The following is a 21564-nucleotide window of genomic DNA, read 5'->3' as shown; positions in this document are numbered from 1 at the left end:
GAGCCAGGATGGTTCGTCTCATGTTTGACGCGCCTTGCCCCGTGACAGCCACCTCTATCCAGAGAAACCTAATTCAGTGTGCACACACGACCTGTGTGCAACGAGGTCAATGACTGCTCATTTGATAGAAAAGTGTTCAGCAATCATTCCCGGCGTGGTTAGCCCAAGCTCTGCGATGAACCGAAATTGCTTGAATCAATTATTGGATGGGGAATTCAACTGCCTAGTGCCAACGAGTAGTTTCAAACCCCCCTGGCCCACCATCTCTTGCCTCTTGACCACGCCTCTATACTCAAACCGTCCCCTGCCCGTGCACCAGGTGCTCATCCCTCTCGCCGTCCTCGACGACGTCCCTTCCTTTTCTTATCGTGCTGTGCCATTCAGTGTCACCTCGCACAGTCGCTGGCGAACCTTGCGAGCAGTCTCTCTTTTGATCTTTGCGTCGACTTCCCAACCACCGCGAGGGCTCACTCTTTTTGCCCTGCGCCCTAGCCACTCCTTACCTAACCTCCCCTTCCCCCGGCCGCTTCTCCCAGCGATCTCCTCAAAGGCGCACGGCCGCCCTCGATTAAGCATATATCCGTCATGGCTGAAGTCACCCAAAACGTCGCCTCAGAAACCTCTTCTGATTTAGACTGTGACGTTGTCCCCGAGAATGTCCCTCTTCCCACGAGCTCGATGATCACGGTACGGCTTTCCGATATTCAGGTCCAGGCCGATTTCGATGAGGAACCCGAACCAGATGCTTCTCAAGAAGCCTCCATACCACACAGCAGTTCTCCATCTACACGGTCTAGTCGGTCATCGTCACAGACTTCCGTGAGTTCCACGTCTGTGAACACCGTCGATTGGGAGGGATTGGAAAAGACGGAAGAACAAGAACCAAAGGACGACGCAACTGACGAGGTGAGTTTGCCCGACGAGGTAATCGGAAGGAACCAACTGCTAATGGTTGCAGTCGACCGCTCTTTTACTGGCTCGTCTCGAGAAAGAAAATGCAGCATTAGCTACTGATCCCAAAGCGGGTATTGCCACAACTACTCGACCTCGCAAGAACACGCGACCGCCCTCCATACAACAATTGAGAAGAATGGTGGATGGACCTCAACGACAGTCCTTAAGGTACTCCCTGTTACCGGCTCCACCGATGACCGAACTGGAGTTTTGGGCGGCATTGGTTCAGGACTACACCCAGACTGCACAGCGACTTCCAACTCTCACATCCAACAAAATCCGTGGAGGTGTACCACCACCTTTGCGAGGTGTCGTATGGCCCAGCATTGCTCGTGCCCATGATGGATTTCTGCATTCAGAATACCAGCGACTCTCCACCGAACCTAGTCCATATGATGGCCTTATCGGCAAAGACGTGGGAAGGAGTTTCCCTAACGTGGACATGTTTCGTGAGAAGGACGGAGAGGGCCAACGAATGCTGGGAAAGGTATTGAAAGCATTTAGTCTCTATGATGAAAAGATTGGATACTGTCAGGGCCTCGGGTTTGTCGTTGGACCCCTTTTGATGCATATGACTGAGCCCGAAGCATTTTGCATTCTCGTTAGGTACGACATCCACTTTTTGACGCGTGGCCATACTGACCAAAGTATAGACTTATGGATCATTACGATCTCCGATCTTGTTATTTGCCGGATTTGTCGGGTCTGCATCTCCGAATTTATCAGTTTCAACAGCTCTTGATCCGCCACCTCCCAGAACTGGCCGCCCATCTCGACGAACTCAAGATTGAACCTCTTTATGTGTCTCAGTGGTTTTTGTCCTTCTTTGCTGTGACATGCCCGCTTCCTATGTTACTTCGAATCTACGACGTCATCCTATCAGAAGGAGCAACAGAAACGCTCATGCGAGTGGCTCTGTCGCTGATGCAGCGCAACCAGAAGAAACTACTGGCGTGTACCGAATTTGAGGATGCCATGCAATTTCTGCTCTCGAGAAGCTTGTGGGACACCTATGCTCAGCACGCGGACGACCTCGTCGCCGATTTTGTGTCCCTTACAGGCCTGGTTAGCCAGGAATCTCTTCAATCACTAGAGGCCAACTTCCGGCACTCACAGAATCTGACTGCCGCCTCTTCTCTGAAGAGCGCTGCGTCATCTTTTCTGGGCAGGTTCTGGGCAGGTTCGTCCCATGGCCCGTCACGGTCGGCCAACTTGAGTCTTCTTATCCCTGGAAACAACAAGTCAGTCCGAAAGTCGTCTTCCGGGCACAGTCTGACGTCGACCGTTAACTCAATCGAGACTACCAATTCCGAAACCAGCACCCTGGCAACAGAGTTGTCTGATGAAGGAGCATCGAAGGTTGTCGCATCCAACGGCCTCATTGTGGAGCCCAGCATAACTCCAGCACCAAATTCAAGCGACCGAGATCTTCATCACCAAATCGAAGAGCTACTCACAGAGTTATCTAAGGTTCAACGACAGCACGTCGAACTTGTTCGAGAACTTCAAAGAGAGCGTGAAGAGAGGCAAGAAGATCGTCAGATAGCGCGAACATTGCTTGAGCGACTACGACAACAAACAACGGATATCAGGGAACTGGCGGGAGATGAGGAGGCCACGGAAGAGGATCTCGAGCTGGACACCCTCATGGACCAAGCTGACCGTCAGATCTGTCAAGACGGTTCGAAACGTCTGTCAATTCTGCAATCGAAACACCAGCTTCGTGATGCGGTTTCAGAGTGGAAGGAGAAGCACGAAGCCGAAGCCTTGAAATGCCGGGAACTTATGAAGCAGCTGGACGAACGAGAAGCCGAACAAAATTCTCTCAAGGAACACCTACGGGATGCCCGAGCAAGAATTCAGGATGCACACTGCGAGAAACAGCGTCTGGAGCGAACAGTTGCCGAGTTGCGGTCCCGGAACAATTCCATACCTGACTCACCGTCCGACCTGTACACTCCTGTCACTGAAACGCCCGAACTGAAGTTGCCGGCTCCAAAGTCTGGACTTCGAGAGCTGAGGCTAGGAAGACCAGATCCGGCCCCGTCATCAAGTGCGGTTCCGTATTCTAAGCGATCGAGCAGCCTCAACACTCAGGCCATCCTCGCGACAGAAAATCATGAACCGGTATCCAACGATGCTCTGCTCCTCGAGCTGGTCAACGCAAAAACAGCCGAGGCAGTGGCACGACAAGAGTTGGAAGAGACCAGGGGAAAACTAGATGCGCTACGAAAGATTTTGAGTGGGTCGACATCATCGCCGACTAGTACTCCACGAAGTGGCATATCTGAATCGCCAACAGCATCGACGACAACTACCCCTAGCCCCGGGACCAAGGACCCTCCCAAACCAGCTCATGTCGCATCTGCAAGTACAGGAGGATTTTTCAGCGGGTGGGGGAAACGCGGTTCTTGATGAGAGCGATTTCTCCTTTATTCATAATCATTTTAATTGATGATCTAGATAGCAATTTAGGTATTGATAACCTGGGCAGACTTTATGGAATACAATTCTAGCGACACTTTTCAAAGCCAGTATTCATCCAATACGTAGTAGCACTGCATTCTAGAAGGGAAAGGCTGGCAGCATGTTCAGGCGAGACTTGATGGCTGCATGCACCATCTGTCCAAAATGGGATCTCTACTCTTCCTTCCTCACCGCGCTTACTCCGGATACAAAGTGTTGGCCGGCGGAAATGATGTATGGATGGATGGGTGAAGACGGTCCGAGAAGTGGAGAACAACTCTCAGCGGCAACGAGGCTGCAACGAACCAAGCTTCTCTATGATATCAGAGAAGGCTGGTGTGTTGCCTCCTCTTGCTTCTTCCTGCGGCATCACCTGTCGCTCTTCTCCTGCTGTGACGTCTCCTGTTGCTGCTCCTGATGCCATTCCAATTGTTCCTCCTGCTGCTACACCCGGTTAGTCCTCGTAATCAGGCACTTCTGGAACTGTAGGTACTGTAAGGCTGGCCCTCCCCTCACTAATCAAAACCGCCGAAGAAAGGCGCTTTGGGACTACGTTAGTGATGTAGATTACAATTTACAAACCAATTGACCTTGAAACACTATATTCAAGATTCGCGGGCCTTGAAAATATCCAGTTGACTGCTGAAGAAGCTTTCGAAGTACTCCCAGTACCAGCTCTTCCAGCGAAACGCTTCAACACGTTCGAGTAGGGCCCGAGGGAGCACAAGAACAGGCAACTGATACGGACATGGACACAAGCGCCAACGCCAACACCAGTACCACTTGCCAGCGGCGGAGAGTGGGTATGAACACTACTGAACGAGCATGAACGAGCATGGGATAGCAGAGAGTCATTGAATGCCAAATATTGGATCAATGAGCTTGGCAAAGTTGGGCGATGGAACGAAATGGTAGGTTTAACAATCCACGAAAAGATGAACTGAATCGGATCGGGCAATGGGGTTGTGCGAAACATCACTTGAATTGATGAGAGATTCTCATTCGACGTTCAGACTCGCAATCCCAGTGTTGGTCGAGAAGAGACCTGATTTCCAAACCTAGCTGGACCGAAACTAGTCCTCGTCCTCATCGTCACTACTGGGGAGATCAAGGTCGACTTTCTTCTTAGGCTTCTGCTCAGTAGATGCGCTAGGTCGTTTCTGCGACAGCCGCCCCCCAGAGGAGGGCTGTTTTGCGCCGGTGGTTCCTGCTGTAGACCATCGAGTCGCCTCTGGACTTAGCCGGGCACCTCCTGAGCCGGAGCCGGAGCTGGAACCCGCTTCTTCGATCTCCTCCATCTTCGCGTCCGCAATGTCCTCGGTCTCCCGCACCATCCTTTCCACTTCCCGCTCGACAGCTGCCTGCACGATCTCGTCCCCGCCGCCGCTTTGTACCTGACGCTCCCGGAACAGTTGGAGCTGGCCCAGCTGTCCAACGCGCAACATGTTGGCCTCAGGAAAAGCCATGCCCATCTGTGCCCGGTTCAGGGCGATCGTGCTGTTGATGCGATCGAGCTCTGCTTCTGTCTCGGCCGTCGCATTATCCTGCGCTTCAGCGCCTTGCCCTGTGGAACCTGGCACTCTGTTTGCCGTCGTGGACGCATTGTTCTTCGCCTGTGACGCTTCGATCCTCCTCCGCACAGATTCGGCTTCTGCTTCCCTTGCGGCGTCGGCGTTATGTTTGCCTATTCGCGCCGCGAAGGCTAGGAGCGTGTGGTAATCGACTTCTGCGACCTTGGTGTTTCTATCGTTATCTTCGTCTGAATCCGACGTATCAAGTATCGATGGGTGTATCTGACCGAGCTCCTGCCTGAGGGCGACGCAGCGCCGGATCGTCTCCTTGAGCTGTTCTTGTAGATCCGCCACTTCGGCGCGCAGGTTCAAAATTCGCGCGTAATTTTGTTGGTGTCGTTGTAGGAGGCGCAGAGATGACGTGAGATTGTCGTCGGAGGTGAGAAGGTCTTTTGCTATTTGAGGCGCATTGGTGAAGGTGTTGGTTTGAGTCAGGGAGGTTATGAGGGAGTTGAGGTTGGATTCAAGCGAGTTGAGAGGTGCGAGGACGAGAGGCTCCATGGTTGACGCATCAAGGGACAGCGTTTCTAGAATCCCAAGGAGTGGTGGTCTATCAACGGCATGGTTACTTTTATTTCCGTTGTTTGTATCGACAGTAAAATTGAAATTGCCGAGCGGGGATAGAAATCTTTTGTTCCGCCTCTCTCTCAATACTAGTGGTATCGTATTATACAAGGATGCAGCTATTTGATTCCATCCTCATGAAAAGATAGCCGTTCAAGTTTTCTGAAAGTAATTCCCAATGGTATTCTTCTGAGGACTCTTCTCGATCGTCTTGGGCTTTTTCGGTTTCGGCTCCCCGCCATCTTCTTTCTTTTCTGGCCTCTCGCCAATTTTTAGCAATTGCATCAATTCCTCGAAAGCTTCCATGGGCACAACCCCACCGCTTGCTTCCTTGTGTCCTCTTGCGAAGCTCTCTCCTAATCTATCCTTGAGCCCATCAGCCGAAAGATCTGCTGCGGCTTTCAGACTCTCGATTATATTGACGGGAGGGTCTCTTGTTCTTGCGCAGCGAGCAATTCGACAAGAGAAATTTACCATACCAGGAAGATAGCCAGAGTTGGCGCAGATGACTATCTCTAAAGCTTTTGAATTGAGGTATCCTGCCCAACGGGTTGCTATGACCGGATGAACTTGTGCGGGGGTGCTAATCCGCAGAACTGCAATTCTTCCATCGGAACTGAATTTGGGAGGAGTATGGGTATTTAACTCGACTTCTGTATTGATTTCTGCTCGCGCACTTTGGAGTCGGCCATTGTTCAGAAGATCTCTTGGGTCCTTGGAGTGAAGCAGGGCAGTCCATGCCGTCATGACATCGTATTTCGTTGTTCGACGAGGAGCATTGACGAGAGACACAGCATCATTGATGGACTTCTTCGTGTGGATCTTGAACGTCTCCGTCATGTCCGGAAACGGAGGAGACCATTTCAAGGTGTTGCCCAAATCGCCATGAGTGCCAATGCAGGCAAGATAGGCGCAAGACGAAGTAATCTCGGGGGCAAGTGGTGTGCAAATCTCATACGTGAGTAAGGACGTCGTTGCTACGGGTGGATAATGACAAGCGGAAACTACTTGGGCACCTTCTGGAAAGTGATCGCTCAAGTGGTGATCGATGATTAGAGATTTGGTGCTCGGTGAATCAGTGACCGGTGGTGCGGCCATAGAGCCTTGATCCAGGACGAAGATATAAGCTGGATTCTTTGCAGCCATAGCTTCACGTTCGGACTGAACATGGATATTGGAGCCCTTTTGAACCAGATGGACGTCGATTAACGAGAGGTCCAGGCCCAGGGTTGTTAGCGTTCGATATAACGTGACGCCTGATGAGAGGCCATCAGCATCTTTGTCTGGCACAATCAAGGTCTTCTTGCCACTGGCAGCACTGCTTTCATCAGCCTCATAGTCCTAGAACGGCGGCTGGAATACCAGATCAACATACCATTCCTTAATGAATTCTCTGGCCTTGTCCATGGCGGGCTGCGGGGCAGGCCATATAATCCTCCCAGCATCATCGCGTCGTGGCTCGACATCACAATAGTCTGGGAGCTTAGGACGAGGTTTGGCATTAGTCAACCGCTTCATGCCTCGAAGGCCATTTATATGGTGGCAAGGTCAGTCAAAGTGTTGTGAGTTAGTAAAGGACGATGGTACTTTCGAGCGTAGAGCTTTAAGCGAGGGCTCCTTGCATATAAGCACCTCGTGATGTATCGCGTCAGATTGGCCGTCAGACATGGATTTCCCCTGGTTCTCGGGGATAGATTATTCCGGCTCCGTGGCCAGCGACATGAGGCACCTATTTATTCAACCTACTGCCTCTATTGTGACCTGACAACCTACAAATGAAAACGCAGAGGATGTAATTCATCATTGGGATCAGGATCAACTCGGTGTGGAGTCATTCTTCATCGCAGATATGCGGCCGTCCTCCCTGTTCACCGTCTTCTTGTTCTTCCTCGCCGTAAATTCAATCCCTCCAGATACCTCTCTTCGACGCCCTGAGATCAATTCGTATGCAGCCCTCGGGGACTCCTATGCTGCCGGAGTTGGAGCAGGCACGATTCGATGGCCCCCTCATCCCGACTTTGGATGTGGGCGCTATTCAGACTCCTATCCAAGACAAGTAGCCAACCACTCTTGCTTGAAGGTGGAAGAATCGAACTTCAAGAACCTCGCATGTGGTGGCACTGCCAGCTCAGCTGTTTTGCGCAACCAAGTTCCCTACATTCGCGGGTCGGATTTGGTCACCATTACGGTTGGTGGAAACGAGGTCGACTTTTCCGTGATTCTCAATGAATGCATCTACCACTGGAACCCGACTTCCACTTGCGATGCTGAACTGGTGAAGGCGAGAATGCTGATTGAATCCGCTGTGCTGTGGAATAATCTTGACGGAGTCATTTCCGGGGCTATCAAACAACTGAAGCCCAATGCATTGTTGCTCATAACGGGATACGCGAGGTTTTTCAACGAGGAAACTGCCTTTTGTGATCACGCCACATTCAGTCAGACGAAACCATTGGACTACTTGACCAAGTCCAAGAGGAAAGCGCTGAATCAGCTTGTGAGCATGTTGAACGATGTGATTCAGGCGATGGCGGAAGTCCACGGCGCTGTTTACGTTGATCTCGACAAAGCGTTTGAGGGGCATCGTTTCTGCGAGGAAGGAGTCAAAGAGCCAGACATTGAAAGGAGTGAGACTTGGTTCTTCAACCTGTCCCCTCCGGACACAGGTACGACTGAGATAGAACGCAGCTTACAGATACAAGCGGGGGGGTTGGAAGTGGATGAGTTGGAGGTAGGGACCAGCGATATTCTCCCAATAAAGAAGTGGAGGACATTTCATCCAACGAGTCTGGGGCACAAAGGTATCTCGGAGCAAATTGTGAGGGAGGTGTTGGATCGATCAGGATCCGCTCGATGAACTGGGATATGGAGTTTCGCGCTTGATCTCCTGATATGAATTTCTAGCAGGGTCTTACAAATACTGCACATATCGCTCGCCAGCTAGATCCAGTGGTAGATTGGAAATGTCAGGGAGAAACAGCTCAGCAAAAAGCATCGAGACCGTGAAGCTATCCAATGACGTCGGAGTGGGACGGCTGCTGATTGGCCAATGCCCACGACGCGTCTCTGGTCAACGCGATCGGACCCGCAGTGCCTACCCAAAGTCACCGAGACTCCAGCACACGACTCTGCACCTTTATAACGACATCCCAAGTCGCCCGCTTTCGGCTTGACCGTCATATGTGATACGTCGCCAACATGTGCTGCTAGGTTCCTGGCGCGATGTCGGCCAATTCGACTTCGATTCCAACATCAGTCTTCACGGTCCCCATCCCGAGATGTACGTCCCTCGCCCATTGATCTCGAACCTCTACACCAACCTCATTCGCTCGCATCATCCTCTCTCCCCGCCAGTTCTTCTTCTCGTCGCTCTCGAACCTGACTCGATATGCGCGTGCCGAATCGTCACCTCGCTACTCAAACGCGACTACATTCCTCACAAGATACAACCTGTCTCTGGTTATGCAGACCTGTCCAAGGCGGGTGAGGACTTGGTCCGGCCCATGAAAACCACAGAAGGTGGAAGTGGTGGCGTTGTCATATGTTTAGGAGTGGGAGGGCTCGTTGACCTGGGGTCCATACTGGGCCTTGATGATGAAGACTTGGCCGAGACAATGTGCGGTGTGGAAGTATGGGTCCTGGATGCGAGAAGGCCGTACTCTTTATCTAATGTCTTTGGTGGCCTGCCAATGGAAGCGCCAGTCGATGGGATGACTGACGTCAACACGAGACCTCGAGCTCCCGGCGTGGAGAAAGGCTGTATACAAAAGTCCTACAAGTCCGGCAAGGGTGGTATAATCGTTTTCGACGATGGAGACATAGCCAGCGATCTGGGCGACGAGAGAAATGCGTACTATGCGTTAGCTGAAATGCCTGAAGTGGAAGATGACGAAGACAGTGACGAGGAAGACGAAGTAGATGAGGAAACCCCAAATGTCTCGTCACCAAGAAAACGGAAATCTTGGTCGGACAGAGATGATGAAGACCCAGAAAGCGACGACGACGAGGAAAGGCCTCGCCAAAGGCGGAGAAGTAATTCGGGATCCTCAATTGCCTCAACATTCCAGAGCATGACTCCTTCCTCTTCTCATCCGACCTCACCAGCCTCGGAAACACAATCCCCGAAACCGCCAACAGTAAAGCGGTTGCGCAAACGACTACGAAAGTTACGAAAGGAACACGAATCAGTCCTGCAAAAATACCATAATCTAGGAACCTCATATTCCGAACCAGTCTCCTCCCTCGTATATTCCCTGGCAGCGGACCTGGGTCGAGAAGACAACGATATTCTCTGGCTGACCATCATTGGTGTAACGTCGCTTGAACTATCTGGCCATACGTCAACTGGCTTAGGGACTTCAGTATCTACGTCTTCGACACTTCCACACGAATACCATAAATCATGGCGATCAACTCGGTCGTCCAGGATTTATGCCATCCTTCGTGACGAGGTTCGACGATTGAATCCTCCACCCGCCGATCAATCGCCCTCGATATCCCCGGGTACAGGTGGCACAAGCTCGCCCAGCGACACTTCTATCCGCCTCTCTCCGGACCCTCGGTTTCTCCTGCTGAGACACTGGTCTTTGTACGACAGTATGCTTCACTCCCCTTATCTCGCATCGCGATTACATGTCTGGAATGAATCGGGAGTAAAACGGCTGCACAAACTTCTGGCCAAAATGGGCGTGTCCTTGAGTCAATGCAAACAGACATACACCCATATGGACATGGATCTGAAAAAGACTCTACGAGAACGTCTCCTGAAATACGCCGGCGTTTACGGCTTAGATGGTCTCGTTCCCACCGGCTCTGGACGGGTTTCCTACGAGCAAGAGGGCTGGGGCTTCATTCGCTCATGGGGGTGGAAAGCACAACTCTCTGCCGTAGACGTCGGCGTCATTCTAGGCGCTATTCTGGACGTTGGGACGTCTCAAATCTCGACTTCTACTTCCTCCACAACCTATACAGGGTCGTCCCAGAGGACAAACACAGCCGATGAAATCGCCGATCGCTCGGAGGCCCTTCTTCCGCGCTTCTTTGCTGCGTATGATGCGCTTGCACCACACAATCCGACACGACTCATCTCCTTAATCCCGGCCGCTCAACATCTGCTCCGTTCGATCCATCGTACAGGCTCCTCTCTCCTTGTGAAACACCAGATCCGGCACCTACGCGCCTTCCGCATGGGTGTCGTCAAAGACGGGCCTGACCTGCCCTTGTTTGCCAATAGTCCAGGCGCGCTGGTTAAGCTAGCTCTGTGGGTGGGCGAAGCGATAGCCGTAAATGAGCGTGAGAAGAAGGGTTCAGAGGGCGCGACGCCTCTGGTCCTAGCCGCTCTGGATGAAGCGAGAGGAACATATGTCGTCGTAGGCACGGGCGGAGGGATCGGTGGCGGAGAAGATCTCGAGGCAAGGAAAGAGAAAGCGGAGCGCAGAGCCAAGAAAGACGCAGAACAAGAGCAGAAGCAGAAGATCCGTGAGGAGAAGCGGGCGGCAAGGGCCGCCCAACGCGAACTCAATGGCGACGACGATGACGTCGAGGACGAAACCGAATCAGAGTCCGAGGCAGACTCTGACTCCTCATCCGACGGGGAAGATGATGCGGAAGCCTCGCAAAAGAAGAAACGCGGCTACGGCCACAATCGATTCGGTATTGCGTTCCAGGAAGTGGTTGAGGAGACGAATGCACGGGTCAAGATCGACAGTTTCGACCACTGCATTGTTGAGGTCAAAAAGGAAGATCTCGCTGGATTTCTGGAGGGGTTGAGCTTGAAGGCTGTTGTGGGTCGGTAGAGGAGGGAAAGCGGGAAGACGAAGATGCTGTCAGGATCTGACCTTTTTTTTTTTTTTTTTTTTTCCCTCCCCGCTCTTTCATCGATGCCTTTGTTCTACTCCGGGGCGAGTGACGGCACCAGAGAAGTGCTGTGTTGCAACGCAAATCTCCGGGAAGGATCAAGGATGAAGATGATAATTGGGGGCATGGGTAAGAGTTTCGACGACGACTGACTGATTGATGTTTGTATGGATGGATGGCTTGATTTGCCCAGCTTGTCTAGTAAAGTTGCGTACGCGAGAAGCAATGAGCACATCAAAACGCGAGCAAGAAATGGGCGTCGGGGATAAATGCATGGCATTCGTTGATTTGGCCTACAAGACTCGGCGAAGTTGAAGCATTAGCAAGTGTCGTCTCTAGATCTAGGTTTTTGAATTGCAAATGGAATGATTCATCCTCCTGTCATGTTATCTTCATGCTAGTGTGGTAAGTCGCTTTAAATACGGCATATATGTCATTGGGGAAACGGCCTTCACTCAGGTTTGGTCCTGTGTTCGCCTTCTGCGACTGCTTGTAAATTTTTCAAGGATTTCGCAAGCAAACTGGGATGACGGCCGAGTTAGCTTCATTTCTGCAACTTCGGCGGCTTGGTTGGACAAATGGACTTTTCTTAGTCAAGGTCACGACTCCGCTGCATTTAGCAGTTCAGTCACGGTGACGACCTCGTATCCCCTCCTTTTCAGCTCAGGCAGGACGGTCCTCAACATCGACGGCGTCCACTTCCTGTCATGGCAAACAATGATGCCGCCGGGCCGCACCATGGAGAGTATATGCCAGGCGTTGAGTCTCCAGAAAGAAATCTGTGCATCGTGGGGGTAGATATTTCCCAATACGAGGCGATAGTCGAGATCACGGAGAACTTGACGCATCGAGGTGCTGAAGAATCCACTGCCGGGACGAAAATACCTTGGTTGCGCCGCCTGCCGGTGCAGGGAAGCATAGATTGCGCCGACTTGTGACTCGACGCATTTGATCTGCGAAATCAACTCTGCCGTTGGGAGAGAGCGGGACGGCTCATCGCGCACGGCATGGTTAGCTAGTTCGTGGTTATTGAGGATTAGGTTTGTGAGAATGTTTTCGTGGCCAGGGATGTGAGACCCGATAACGAAGAATGTGGCCTTTGCGCCACTGGTGTCGAGAATGTGTTGGATCGCTGAAGTATAAGGAGATGGACCGTCGTCAATGGTCAGGGCGACGATCCTCTGCTTTATCGATAGTTGGAATAGGACGTCGGGCCAACGGCGTGTCAGGAGCTGGATCAGACATGCCGGTGGTTTGTAGATGATGTAGAGGAGGGGAAAGATGATGAAGGAGAAGACGATGAGGAAGAGGAAGAGGATTGACATTAGGTGGCCCGGTCCCTATTTGGAGGCTCGCTGCTGCCGCGCGACAAAGAGTTTTAACCCAGAAGGCACCGCTGACACATTCCTGACGAGGCTGATGAAGTGTGTCAGGCTGAGATAGAGCGAATAAAGTGCAGATTGAGGACTCTATGGCCTCTGTCGAAAAGAGTACTCCCTAATGCACGGTTGCGAAGGGTATACACTCTGGGTTCAAAGGGACGAGGCTGACTCTGCCGAGGAAACAATCTCCGTGGAGTCCGTCACATTGACAAGAGCTGTTGGCTGCTTTCGCGTGATATAGAAAAGGATCAAAAAGGCGTAGCCTTCTAGAAAAATGGAGTACCTCTGGTGGTCCTCAACAAGGCGGCATATGTGGCTGCGAGGCAGGGCCCGGAGTGTTAACGGTTGCTCATCTGTCCATAGCGAGATTATTGTTGGTAGGAGACGGAGTTGTGATTTGACTGCGGAGAATTAATAATGCGGCCCGAAATGATACCGGTTGTCGAGTTACGCACCTCGTCTTCATTCTTCAAGCCTGTCCCGTCATCATTCATTTCCTGCAATCTCATCCCTCATCACCGTGCGTTGAGCAAGCCGTCGCCCAATCCGGCCGAAGGACCCAAGCCATCTTCAACAGACTTAGGACACGAAATTTTTGGGTTGAGCTTGCTTCCTCTTTTGCGAGGGTTCTGGTCAGGCCTCCCAAAACTTAGGAATGCCACTAACTTGACTGGCGCCGCAGGCCGAGAAATGTCGACTCCTCCATGGACCGTGCCTTGCAGAATCGACACCTACCGATGTGAAGCCGGCATTTGAAACACCGCTAAACCTTCGACTAGCATGCTTGATTCTTCAGTATCACATTACCCGGGGGCTTCTGAGTCTCGATTCTTGACAATTTTACCAGAAATCCGTCCGTGGGCACCCCAGGTCATTAACTTTCAACGCTTCGACCCTTGTTGCTGGCCCGAATTCTCTGGCATGCATCTGGCCAGATTCCCTCTCCGGATACGGAATGCACCTCAGAACCTCTGCCGCCTTCTCCCCTGTCTGCAAGCGAGGCACTATACCCATGTTTGGACTTATCAAACCTGCATGCATTGCACGGTAAACCTGTTCCGAAAAAAACGAGCCTCCTGAAAACTGCGTCTCATCAGAAGCATGGTGTGCAGTTCCACGACGGGCGTCTCTCAACGGGCCCATCAAATAACAAAGGCTTCCTTCCTCATTTGAGCCCACTCTCGTATACTCCATAGCACGGCCATGGTGCTCGACCTGTCAATGCTCCATGAGCATTCACAATGTTGCTCTGCAGGATAGCTGTTACGGTTTTTGCATTACTTATTGTTCATTGTTTGGCGGCAGATCAAGACATTCTCACCATCTTGAGTCAGCAAACCGACATCGCTACCTTTACGGGCATCTTGGAGAAGTTTCCAGACTTGGTCGACATCTTGAACCAAGGCACTTTCAGCCGTATGGAATTTTCGCACGGACGCGCGCTCACGAAGAAATGCTAATGTTCCTCTCCAAGTGTTGGTTCCCAATGACCAGGCAATCGCCCTGTACAACGCAGACAATCCCCAACTAGAACAAGACGAAGACAACCTCAGAGCAATCGTTCTGTACCATATCACAAATGGAACCCATCCTTCTGCCACATTTGGCCTGCAGCCACTATTCGTCCCGACTCTCCTGACGAACTCGAGCTATACCAATGTGACCGGAGGACAAGTGGTGGAAATCGCCTCTCAAGATAACAAGCCCACAGTTGTATCTGGGGTGAAGGCGGTGTCACATGTGGTCGAGGCTGTTCGTCGTTGCATTGATGTTTTACCACAGAGACACTGACTGGGGTTTAGGACATCTTTTATATTGGTGGTCTCATTCATATTATCGACACTGTGCTGACCATCCCAATATCATTTCCCGCCACCATCACGAAGGCAGGGCTGACCGACCTTGTCGCCTTGTTAAGTAAGGGAGGATGGCTGACTCCAAGCTCTCCCGCGGCAGCTATTGTCAACAATTTGCAGGATCTCACAGTCTTTGGCCCAAATAATCCGAATTTCGGCGCCACATTCACCGGATTTGACGGCCTCTCCGAGACAGATTTGCTCTCAATCTTTCGGTATAGCATCTCGCAGGGACCAGTGCTATATTCATCCGAATTCAAAAACAACTCCAAAATCCCGACATTGGAGAATAAAACCGCGACAATGACTGAGCTCAATGGCGGTTTCTACGTTGATGCTTCACTCATTACCACAAGAGACTTTCTTACCTCGAATGGCGTGTTACAAATTCTGGATAGGTGAGCCATGATTTTTCGTCTCCATTTAGAATTCCACCGCTCACTTTTCGCTCTTAGCCCTCTGAATCCCAACACGACTGGTGCACGACCAGTCCAGTCCTCACCTGCATCCTCAAGCAAAGGATCAAATGGGCTCAGCGCCGCTGCTGGCGCAGGAATCGGTATCGTGATCGGCGCCCTGGTACTGGGCGGCGCCCTTATTGTCGCCCTGTACATCCGCACCAAACGCCGACGAGCAAGCATGCCCGGCGGCCAGAGACTCGACGGCGAGTCCCACGAGCGTGTGGCATATCGCTCTGATCCTAACGAACCACCGCCGACTTATGAATTGGATACGAAATCCATCGCCGGAGGAGCGGCAACAGGCAATGTTCCGACGACTCGTGTCTATGAAATTCATCACTCTCCCAAACCACCTTCTCCACTCGAGATCGACGGCACCGAGAGGAGTCGAATCAGCATCACCATTGAAGGCAGTCCTCCCCGCCACTTGGGATTCCAGGCTCGCTACTAAAGCTTGAAATCAATGAACACAAACTCCTGGTGAGCTTGAGAAGTGTGGGAAAATAGAAGGTGGAGATCATCCACTGACCATTCTCAAATCCTCCGCATCTCTTTGTTTGGTGTGGGATCAGGGGACCGGACCCCTGTACCTGTACGAATACGTGGTTGGTATCAGTATGCAGCGGAGATACCTCTTCTTTGGGCATGTTGTCGACAGAAATTTTGAGGTAGAATTTTATCTCAAGATATGAAGAGCCTTTATCTTCTGCTTATTCTTTCAACGCTTTCACTTGACGAATACTAACATATAATGATGGATATTCTGTCAGAGGGTGCACGGATATAGTTCTGGACGATTAAATCCCTGGGTCACATTGCTTTTTGGGGCTCACATGTTCTGCCATAGAACTTTCACGCATTATGATTTATGATTCGCTGCGATTCAGTTTGACATCCTGTTCCCTTTTCTCCCTCTCAACCCCTTCGCCTGTCCATTCATGGTCTGCAACGCTCCGTGAGAGTTCGATCGTGGCGTGGTCTGATAAATGCTCTATCCCTTCGGCGGCAACGGCGGGACGAAGCGAATTAAGAAGCAAATCAGCAGCATCTACATTTATTGTTCAAAAGGCCTTTTCGTCCTTGGCCAATGGTCGATGGTTGAGAGTACCAGGCGTCCCGTACCATGAATGATCACAGCGATGTTATACCAACTGAGACAAAGCTAGCCTCACGTGTCGCGATGAGCAAAGTGCTTTGCATGGAAACGCAAGGAGCCATCAGTCAGAAATTACAACCAAGGAAGGATTTTATAAGGGCCAAGGCAACCATGCCGGAAAGGAATGCCCCGGTGGCTGAAATTCATTCACATGAGAAAAAGATGAGGAGACAAGTTCAATGTTGATTGGGCCGAAGCAGTTTTCGAAGCGTTGTGACGATTGCCTCCCAGCTCGAATTGCGAGACCAGGACGACGCTCTCTGGGTCCGGCCACCTGAGAATGCGAGACTCTGACCGTCAGGAATACCAGTTGCAGCACGAGTGAGGACCACTATTGACGTGAAGAATGCCATCCCTCCCTTGGTAGCACTTCCCAGCCTATTCTCCAGGAGGAAAGCGACAGGGACAAAGTGTATGAACTGCATTTGCGTCGGGTTTTCCAAGAGGTTGTTGGCTCTACTTTGACGGAATTGCCCGATTCTCTCAGCACCATGAGCCCAGAAGAAAAAGCCAGAATCGGAATGATCGCGGCTCAACAAACTTTCGGTTTCGAGCTCTACGAGCCCGTCATTTGCTATTCTGTGGCAGCCGTTAAGGTGACAGCCGGTCGTTGACAACTTCAAGTTGGCCTTGGACCCCGTCAATGCACTCCCAACGTCCATTGAGAAGTCGATGAGCGATGTGCAACGTTAGGGAGAGGGAGGCAAAACCTTGTCAAAATTGTTCGGCTGCATGAGTACCTGTACACGAAATGCATCCAATGATCAATGAACTCCATGGGGTGGTATGACATTGGGATTATGTACATTGAGTCGGCCCAGGGGTTGGGTGGGCAGTCTGGAGAACAAACTTGTGCAGATACTAGCAACAATCTGAGACCTTTTTTGTCCATTTTAGGATTCCCACCTTGCACCTTCGAAACAATCTATCTTCTGAGACGGCGGTAGTAAGTGATTCGAGGAATGCTGTCATACCTTGTAGGGGTTCCCCGGAATAAAGATTTTCCGAAGTTGGGTCAGTGCTCTGCCACATGCTTACCAACTTATTTCCAATCCGTTTGTGGGCGGAGGACTTTGTTCATACTGCTTCACTGATTCTTGAGGATTGGCTGTGAGAATAGTTCCAAGAAGGTGATCTTCGCCGTTTGCTCGGGCTCACATCAAGCCGTCCCGAACCGTGGGAACGATCGATATCCATCCATTCGTATTCGTGCCTCTTATCCACCATGATGTCTTTGCAATTCCTATGGGCTTTCATTGCCTTGGTGACGGTCGTCTGCGCTGCTCACACATCTAACTGGGCTGTGCTCGTATCAACCTCTCGATTCTGGTTCAATTATCGACACCTAGCCAACACTCTATCCTTGTACCGCACCGTCAAGCGACTCGGTATCCCTGACTCCCAAATCCTCCTGCTTCTGCCTGACGATATGGCTTGCAACCCACGGAACGCCTTCTCCGGAACCGTCTATTCAAATGCAGACAGACGCATGGACTTGTATGGCGAGAATGTCGAGGTGGACTATCGTGGTTACGAAGTGACCGTCGAGAACTTCATCCGTCTCTTGACCGACCGGTGGGAAGAGGGTGTTCCAGCCAGCAAAAGACTACAGACCGATGAAGGAAGCAATATCCTCATCTACATGACGGGTCACGGGGGTAGTGAATTTCTCAAGTTTCAGGACAGCGAAGAAATCTCGAGCTGGGATCTAGCGGACGCGTTTTCGCAGATGAGGGAGAAGAAGAGATACAATGAGATGCTATTCATGATCGATACATGTCAGGCCAATACTCTCTACCGGCAATTCTATGCGCCAGGAGTCATTGCTACGGGGTCTTCCGAAGAGGACGAGAGCTCATACTCACACCATGCCGACAACGACGTAGGCGTTGCGGTTATTGATCGGTGGACATACTATGTTCTCGAATTCTTAGAGACGCAAGTAACTGGTCCGACCTCAGACAAGACACTTGGCGATCTTTTTGACAGCTACGATGTCGGGAAAATCCACTCCAACCCTGGTGTCAGATGGGATTTGTTCCCTGGCGGAGAACAAGCTGGGCGAAGTCGAAGAGTGGTCGATTTCTTTGGGAATGTCCAGAGTGTGGAAATTCAAGGAAACAATTCGGATGCCGAGCTTCTGAAAGCCGACGTTGCAGGCTTAAAGCGGCTTGTTCAGGAATATGAGGCGTTTGCCCTGGCCCAAGAAAACAACCGAACGGAGATGTCGGATATCATACAACGGAGAACCGAAAAAATCAGTCGAGCCGGCCAAATTCCATTGAAACGACAAAACACTGTTGGAAAAATGACATTGTCGGAAAGCACACAATGGGCTCGTCAAGTCGGAGGTGCTACAGTTCTCACTGGCCTCGCCGCATTATGGTATTTTGCACCCAAACTTGCGTAACTGACGATTTGGACTTCCTGCACTGTCGTCTGTCTCTTCCACGGGGCGGATTTCTCTGCGAAGACGACCAACTCAATAATACGGAATAGGTTTGTTCTGTTCAAACCACAACTTTTCCTCGTCCGAGAATGATGGAGGAGGATCCAAACCCTGAATTCGCCAGAGATCGCGCGGAGTCTCATATATGTGCAACTCCCAGTCCAGCTCTTTTCGGCCAAGGATGTAAGGTCGCAACACCTAGGACAAAACATACGTCAGTGGAAAGTTTACCTCATGGAACTCCGGCTGTCGAGAAGCAAAGGAGCATGGTCTTCCTACTCCATTAATTCTGTCCATCCAACTCCTTCGAGCCTTCCGTCCTTCTTCAGTATCTGGTGGACTCATACTTCTGGCAATTTGCTCGATGACAATTCTGACGAAGTTGGACTTTGACTCGCCTCCGACCCAGACATCCTCCTCGTCGACATTCACGAAGATGACGTTAACATAGAATGCGGGCAGGCTATATGAGACGTAAAGGTCCGTGACAGCTTTGGCGATCCCCGCACGTTGAGAGTGATTGAAGGTTTCCGGGTGGGTAAAGATACGCCAGAGAGGCATTTTGACAAGATTCTATTGAATCGGGTTGGAATTTTCTTGTTTGGCCGGGGTATAAGTCGTCGGGTAGGAGGGTTCTTTTGGTTCGTATTAGGAGGATCAAAGGGGATATTTTATACACCACGGCATTCCCCCCCCCCCCTTATATTTTCCCTCTCCCTCTCACACTAAATATGGAACTCATCAACTCAATACTATCTGAAACAATGCTAGTATTCCTCCACGGCTTGCTCCATTATCTCCACCACATTACGGCCCGAGACATCGATCGATTTGACGAACTGTGCTACCTCACACAGTCAGAGAAGCTGTCGCACCGAACCACGCCAAGTGCAGATTACTCAACAAGTCCGCGCAAGGCTATCGAATCAGACGAGGGCCGTGTGTCAGCCAACAACAATCATTCCCCAGGTTTAGCCCTCTTGTCAAGCGGTGTTACTCTCTAACCTACAGTCGAGTACGGAAGTCAGGCGAATTTTCGATACAGACGTGGTCCTCCTTTTTCTTTCTTCCGCGTACAGGCATGTACGACTCTGGATTGTAACCTCGGAAAATGACTCCATCGAGTATACGGTCAGGTCCTCCCTTGGTGCACAATACTTTACTGCTCGGACGTTGAACTTGGAGATACTAATCGTGAAGAGAATGGACATCTAGATTCATGGATTCGATCTTCATACGGCCGCATCGCTATACCGGCGGCCCCACGTTGATCAGTATACATGTCAAAGCGGCCCGCCTTCTAATTTTCACGGAGTTGGTTGGTTGATAGTGAATATGACATGGTGAGATGAAATCGATGTCTTAGCAGAGTGGTGGGGAAACGGATAAAGTTTGGCTGGCTGGCTGTTGTTGGTTCTCTGGATGCGCGACTGGATTGATATTGGATGAATCATCGTCAGTTCCCTCGTCGCCGTCACCGTAAAGTAGAATCCGTCTTAATGAGGATGCTGATGACCCAAACAGGTGGGATGATTTGTCAATGGGACCGATAGCTCTCCCCTCACTGATTAACTGCCAAACAGGAGCATGGTGAGCATGTCTGCATATCCAGGAATATCGACCACAATCTAGCAGCGGAGAGAATCAAAGGTGAAGGGAATCATTCACCCTTTCCTCCTCGCCTTTTTCTCTGCCTTCTGCTGCATAATCCTTCTCCTCTTCTCAAAGCTCTCACCGATCCTAATATTGATCCCACCAGATCCATCATCTCTCGGTCCATCCTGCGTTTCTCTCCGTCTCTTCTCCCGCCTCTCTAGCACATTTGCTTTCTCTCCTCTCGACTTGCCCGTGACACTGCGATTAATCCGATCGCCAAGTCCACCGAGCCCAGTCCAATCTTCTCCGCCGAACATATCTCTCCGCTCACGCTCTCCACGTAATCGCGCCTTTCTTCTCTCCGCTTTGCTCTCGGCTGGAAGGCGCGTGAAGTTTCGTTCTTCGTATTCGATGCGCTCACGCTCCTTTTCACGATCGCGTGAGGACATTGCGCCTCGGCCATGTTTGATGATGGTGCTATTTGAACCGATTGATGGCTGGGCCCGGGGCGCCGTGGAGAGTTCTTCGTCGACATATTCGTCGAGAAGCTGGGATCGGCGTTTTCGTGCTGGGACCTCGCGGTCTTTGGTGGAAGGAGGTTCGGGCATTGCCGTCGGCGTTATTCGCGGAGGCTTGTATGCGCCACTGGTCGTTGCGGTGGACCGGGATTTTGTTGAAGAATCTTTCTTTAATGTTGTTGTATCTGTATTGCGCAGAAGGGCAGCCGGTCTTGGCCCAACGGACATATCTCCTTCGACAGGCCCGTTCAAGTATTCCTCCCCAGCCCCCCGGGGATCAGAATCGGACTCGCCCCAAACATCCCCATCTTGATTTAGCGTTTTCGTTGCAGCCTTCTTTTTTGAGTCCTTGTCTCCCCGCGATTTCTGGGTATTGCGCCGATCATCCTCCTCAGCAGCCCTCACGACTTTGTCAATCTGGTATTTCAATTTGCTTTCTAGCGGCCGTACCCCTCTTTCCAAATAGACGCGCAACTCGACTAGTTTTTTGACCACATCCGCTTTGATGTCGCAAGAAGTCTCGGCACGGCTGTCTGCATTCCGAAGCTTGATTATCACAAGGAACACGAGGTTTTGAAGATAGGACAGAAGTAAGTCGTTTTTAATGTCGAGCAAGGAAACTCCCTCTGCCGGTGGCAGGAATTGTTCTTCGCCATCAGGGAACGCGGTGGTAGCCGATTCCAGAGCTGAGCCTAAGGTAGCAAGGAGGCTACCGATAGAATCTTCGACAGTCAT

General features: G+C 51.2%; 10 protein-coding genes across 10 annotated transcripts; 5 read left to right on the top strand and 5 right to left on the bottom strand.

Annotated features, from left to right (window-relative positions):
* Positions 1–585: 585 nt before the first annotated feature.
* Positions 586–3369, top strand: Z518_06976 (uncharacterized protein; the record flags this gene model as incomplete). Its single annotated transcript, XM_013415106.1, has 3 exons — positions 586–906; positions 959–1560; positions 1608–3369. The coding sequence occupies 3 exons, from the start codon at positions 586–588 to the stop codon at positions 3367–3369; spliced, it is 2685 nt and encodes an 894-aa protein (XP_013270560.1).
* Positions 3370–4493: 1124 nt separating this feature from the next.
* On the bottom strand, positions 4494–5492 carry Z518_06975 (uncharacterized protein; the record flags this gene model as incomplete). The annotated part of the gene is made up of 1 exon (XM_013415105.1): positions 4494–5492. The coding sequence occupies one exon, from the start codon at positions 5490–5492 to the stop codon at positions 4494–4496; it is 999 nt and encodes a 332-aa protein (XP_013270559.1).
* A 216-nt stretch (positions 5493–5708) lies between these two features.
* Positions 5709–7073, bottom strand: Z518_06974 (uncharacterized protein; the record flags this gene model as incomplete). Its single annotated transcript, XM_013415104.1, has 2 exons — positions 5709–6873; positions 6931–7073. 2 exons carry the CDS (start codon positions 7071–7073, stop codon positions 5709–5711), a joined length of 1308 nt encoding a protein of 435 aa, XP_013270558.1.
* Positions 7074–7404: 331 nt separating this feature from the next.
* Positions 7405–8412, top strand: Z518_06973 (uncharacterized protein; the record flags this gene model as incomplete). The annotated part of the gene is made up of 1 exon (XM_013415103.1): positions 7405–8412. The coding sequence occupies one exon, from the start codon at positions 7405–7407 to the stop codon at positions 8410–8412; it is 1008 nt and encodes a 335-aa protein (XP_013270557.1).
* A 421-nt stretch (positions 8413–8833) lies between these two features.
* On the top strand, positions 8834–11350 carry Z518_06972 (uncharacterized protein; the record flags this gene model as incomplete). The annotated part of the gene is made up of 1 exon (XM_013415102.1): positions 8834–11350. The coding sequence occupies one exon, from the start codon at positions 8834–8836 to the stop codon at positions 11348–11350; it is 2517 nt and encodes an 838-aa protein (XP_013270556.1).
* Positions 11351–12010: 660 nt separating this feature from the next.
* Z518_06971 (uncharacterized protein) lies at positions 12011–12736 on the bottom strand (the record flags this gene model as incomplete). Its single annotated transcript, XM_013415101.1, has 1 exon — positions 12011–12736. One exon carries the CDS (start codon positions 12734–12736, stop codon positions 12011–12013), a length of 726 nt encoding a protein of 241 aa, XP_013270555.1.
* Positions 12737–14034: 1298 nt separating this feature from the next.
* On the top strand, positions 14035–15561 carry Z518_06970 (uncharacterized protein; the record flags this gene model as incomplete). Its single annotated transcript, XM_013415100.1, has 4 exons — positions 14035–14209; positions 14268–14545; positions 14596–15047; positions 15105–15561. 4 exons carry the CDS (start codon positions 14035–14037, stop codon positions 15559–15561), a joined length of 1362 nt encoding a protein of 453 aa, XP_013270554.1.
* A 1930-nt stretch (positions 15562–17491) lies between these two features.
* Z518_06969 (uncharacterized protein) lies at positions 17492–18676 on the top strand (the record flags this gene model as incomplete). Its single annotated transcript, XM_013415099.1, has 1 exon — positions 17492–18676. The coding sequence occupies one exon, from the start codon at positions 17492–17494 to the stop codon at positions 18674–18676; it is 1185 nt and encodes a 394-aa protein (XP_013270553.1).
* A 72-nt stretch (positions 18677–18748) lies between these two features.
* Positions 18749–19276, bottom strand: Z518_06968 (uncharacterized protein; the record flags this gene model as incomplete). Its single annotated transcript, XM_013415098.1, has 2 exons — positions 18749–18913; positions 18995–19276. The coding sequence occupies 2 exons, from the start codon at positions 19274–19276 to the stop codon at positions 18749–18751; spliced, it is 447 nt and encodes a 148-aa protein (XP_013270552.1).
* Positions 19277–20379: 1103 nt separating this feature from the next.
* Positions 20380–21564, bottom strand: Z518_06967 (uncharacterized protein; the record flags this gene model as incomplete). Its single annotated transcript, XM_013415097.1, has 1 exon — positions 20380–21564. The coding sequence occupies one exon, from the start codon at positions 21562–21564 to the stop codon at positions 20380–20382; it is 1185 nt and encodes a 394-aa protein (XP_013270551.1).

This window comes from Rhinocladiella mackenziei (assembly GCF_000835555.1).
Source record: "Rhinocladiella mackenziei CBS 650.93 unplaced genomic scaffold supercont1.5, whole genome shotgun sequence".
In the NCBI taxonomy this organism is placed as follows: domain Eukaryota; kingdom Fungi; phylum Ascomycota; class Eurotiomycetes; order Chaetothyriales; family Herpotrichiellaceae; genus Rhinocladiella; species Rhinocladiella mackenziei.
Note: the sequence above shows the minus strand (reverse complement) of the source record. Positions and strands in the feature narration are given on the sequence as shown.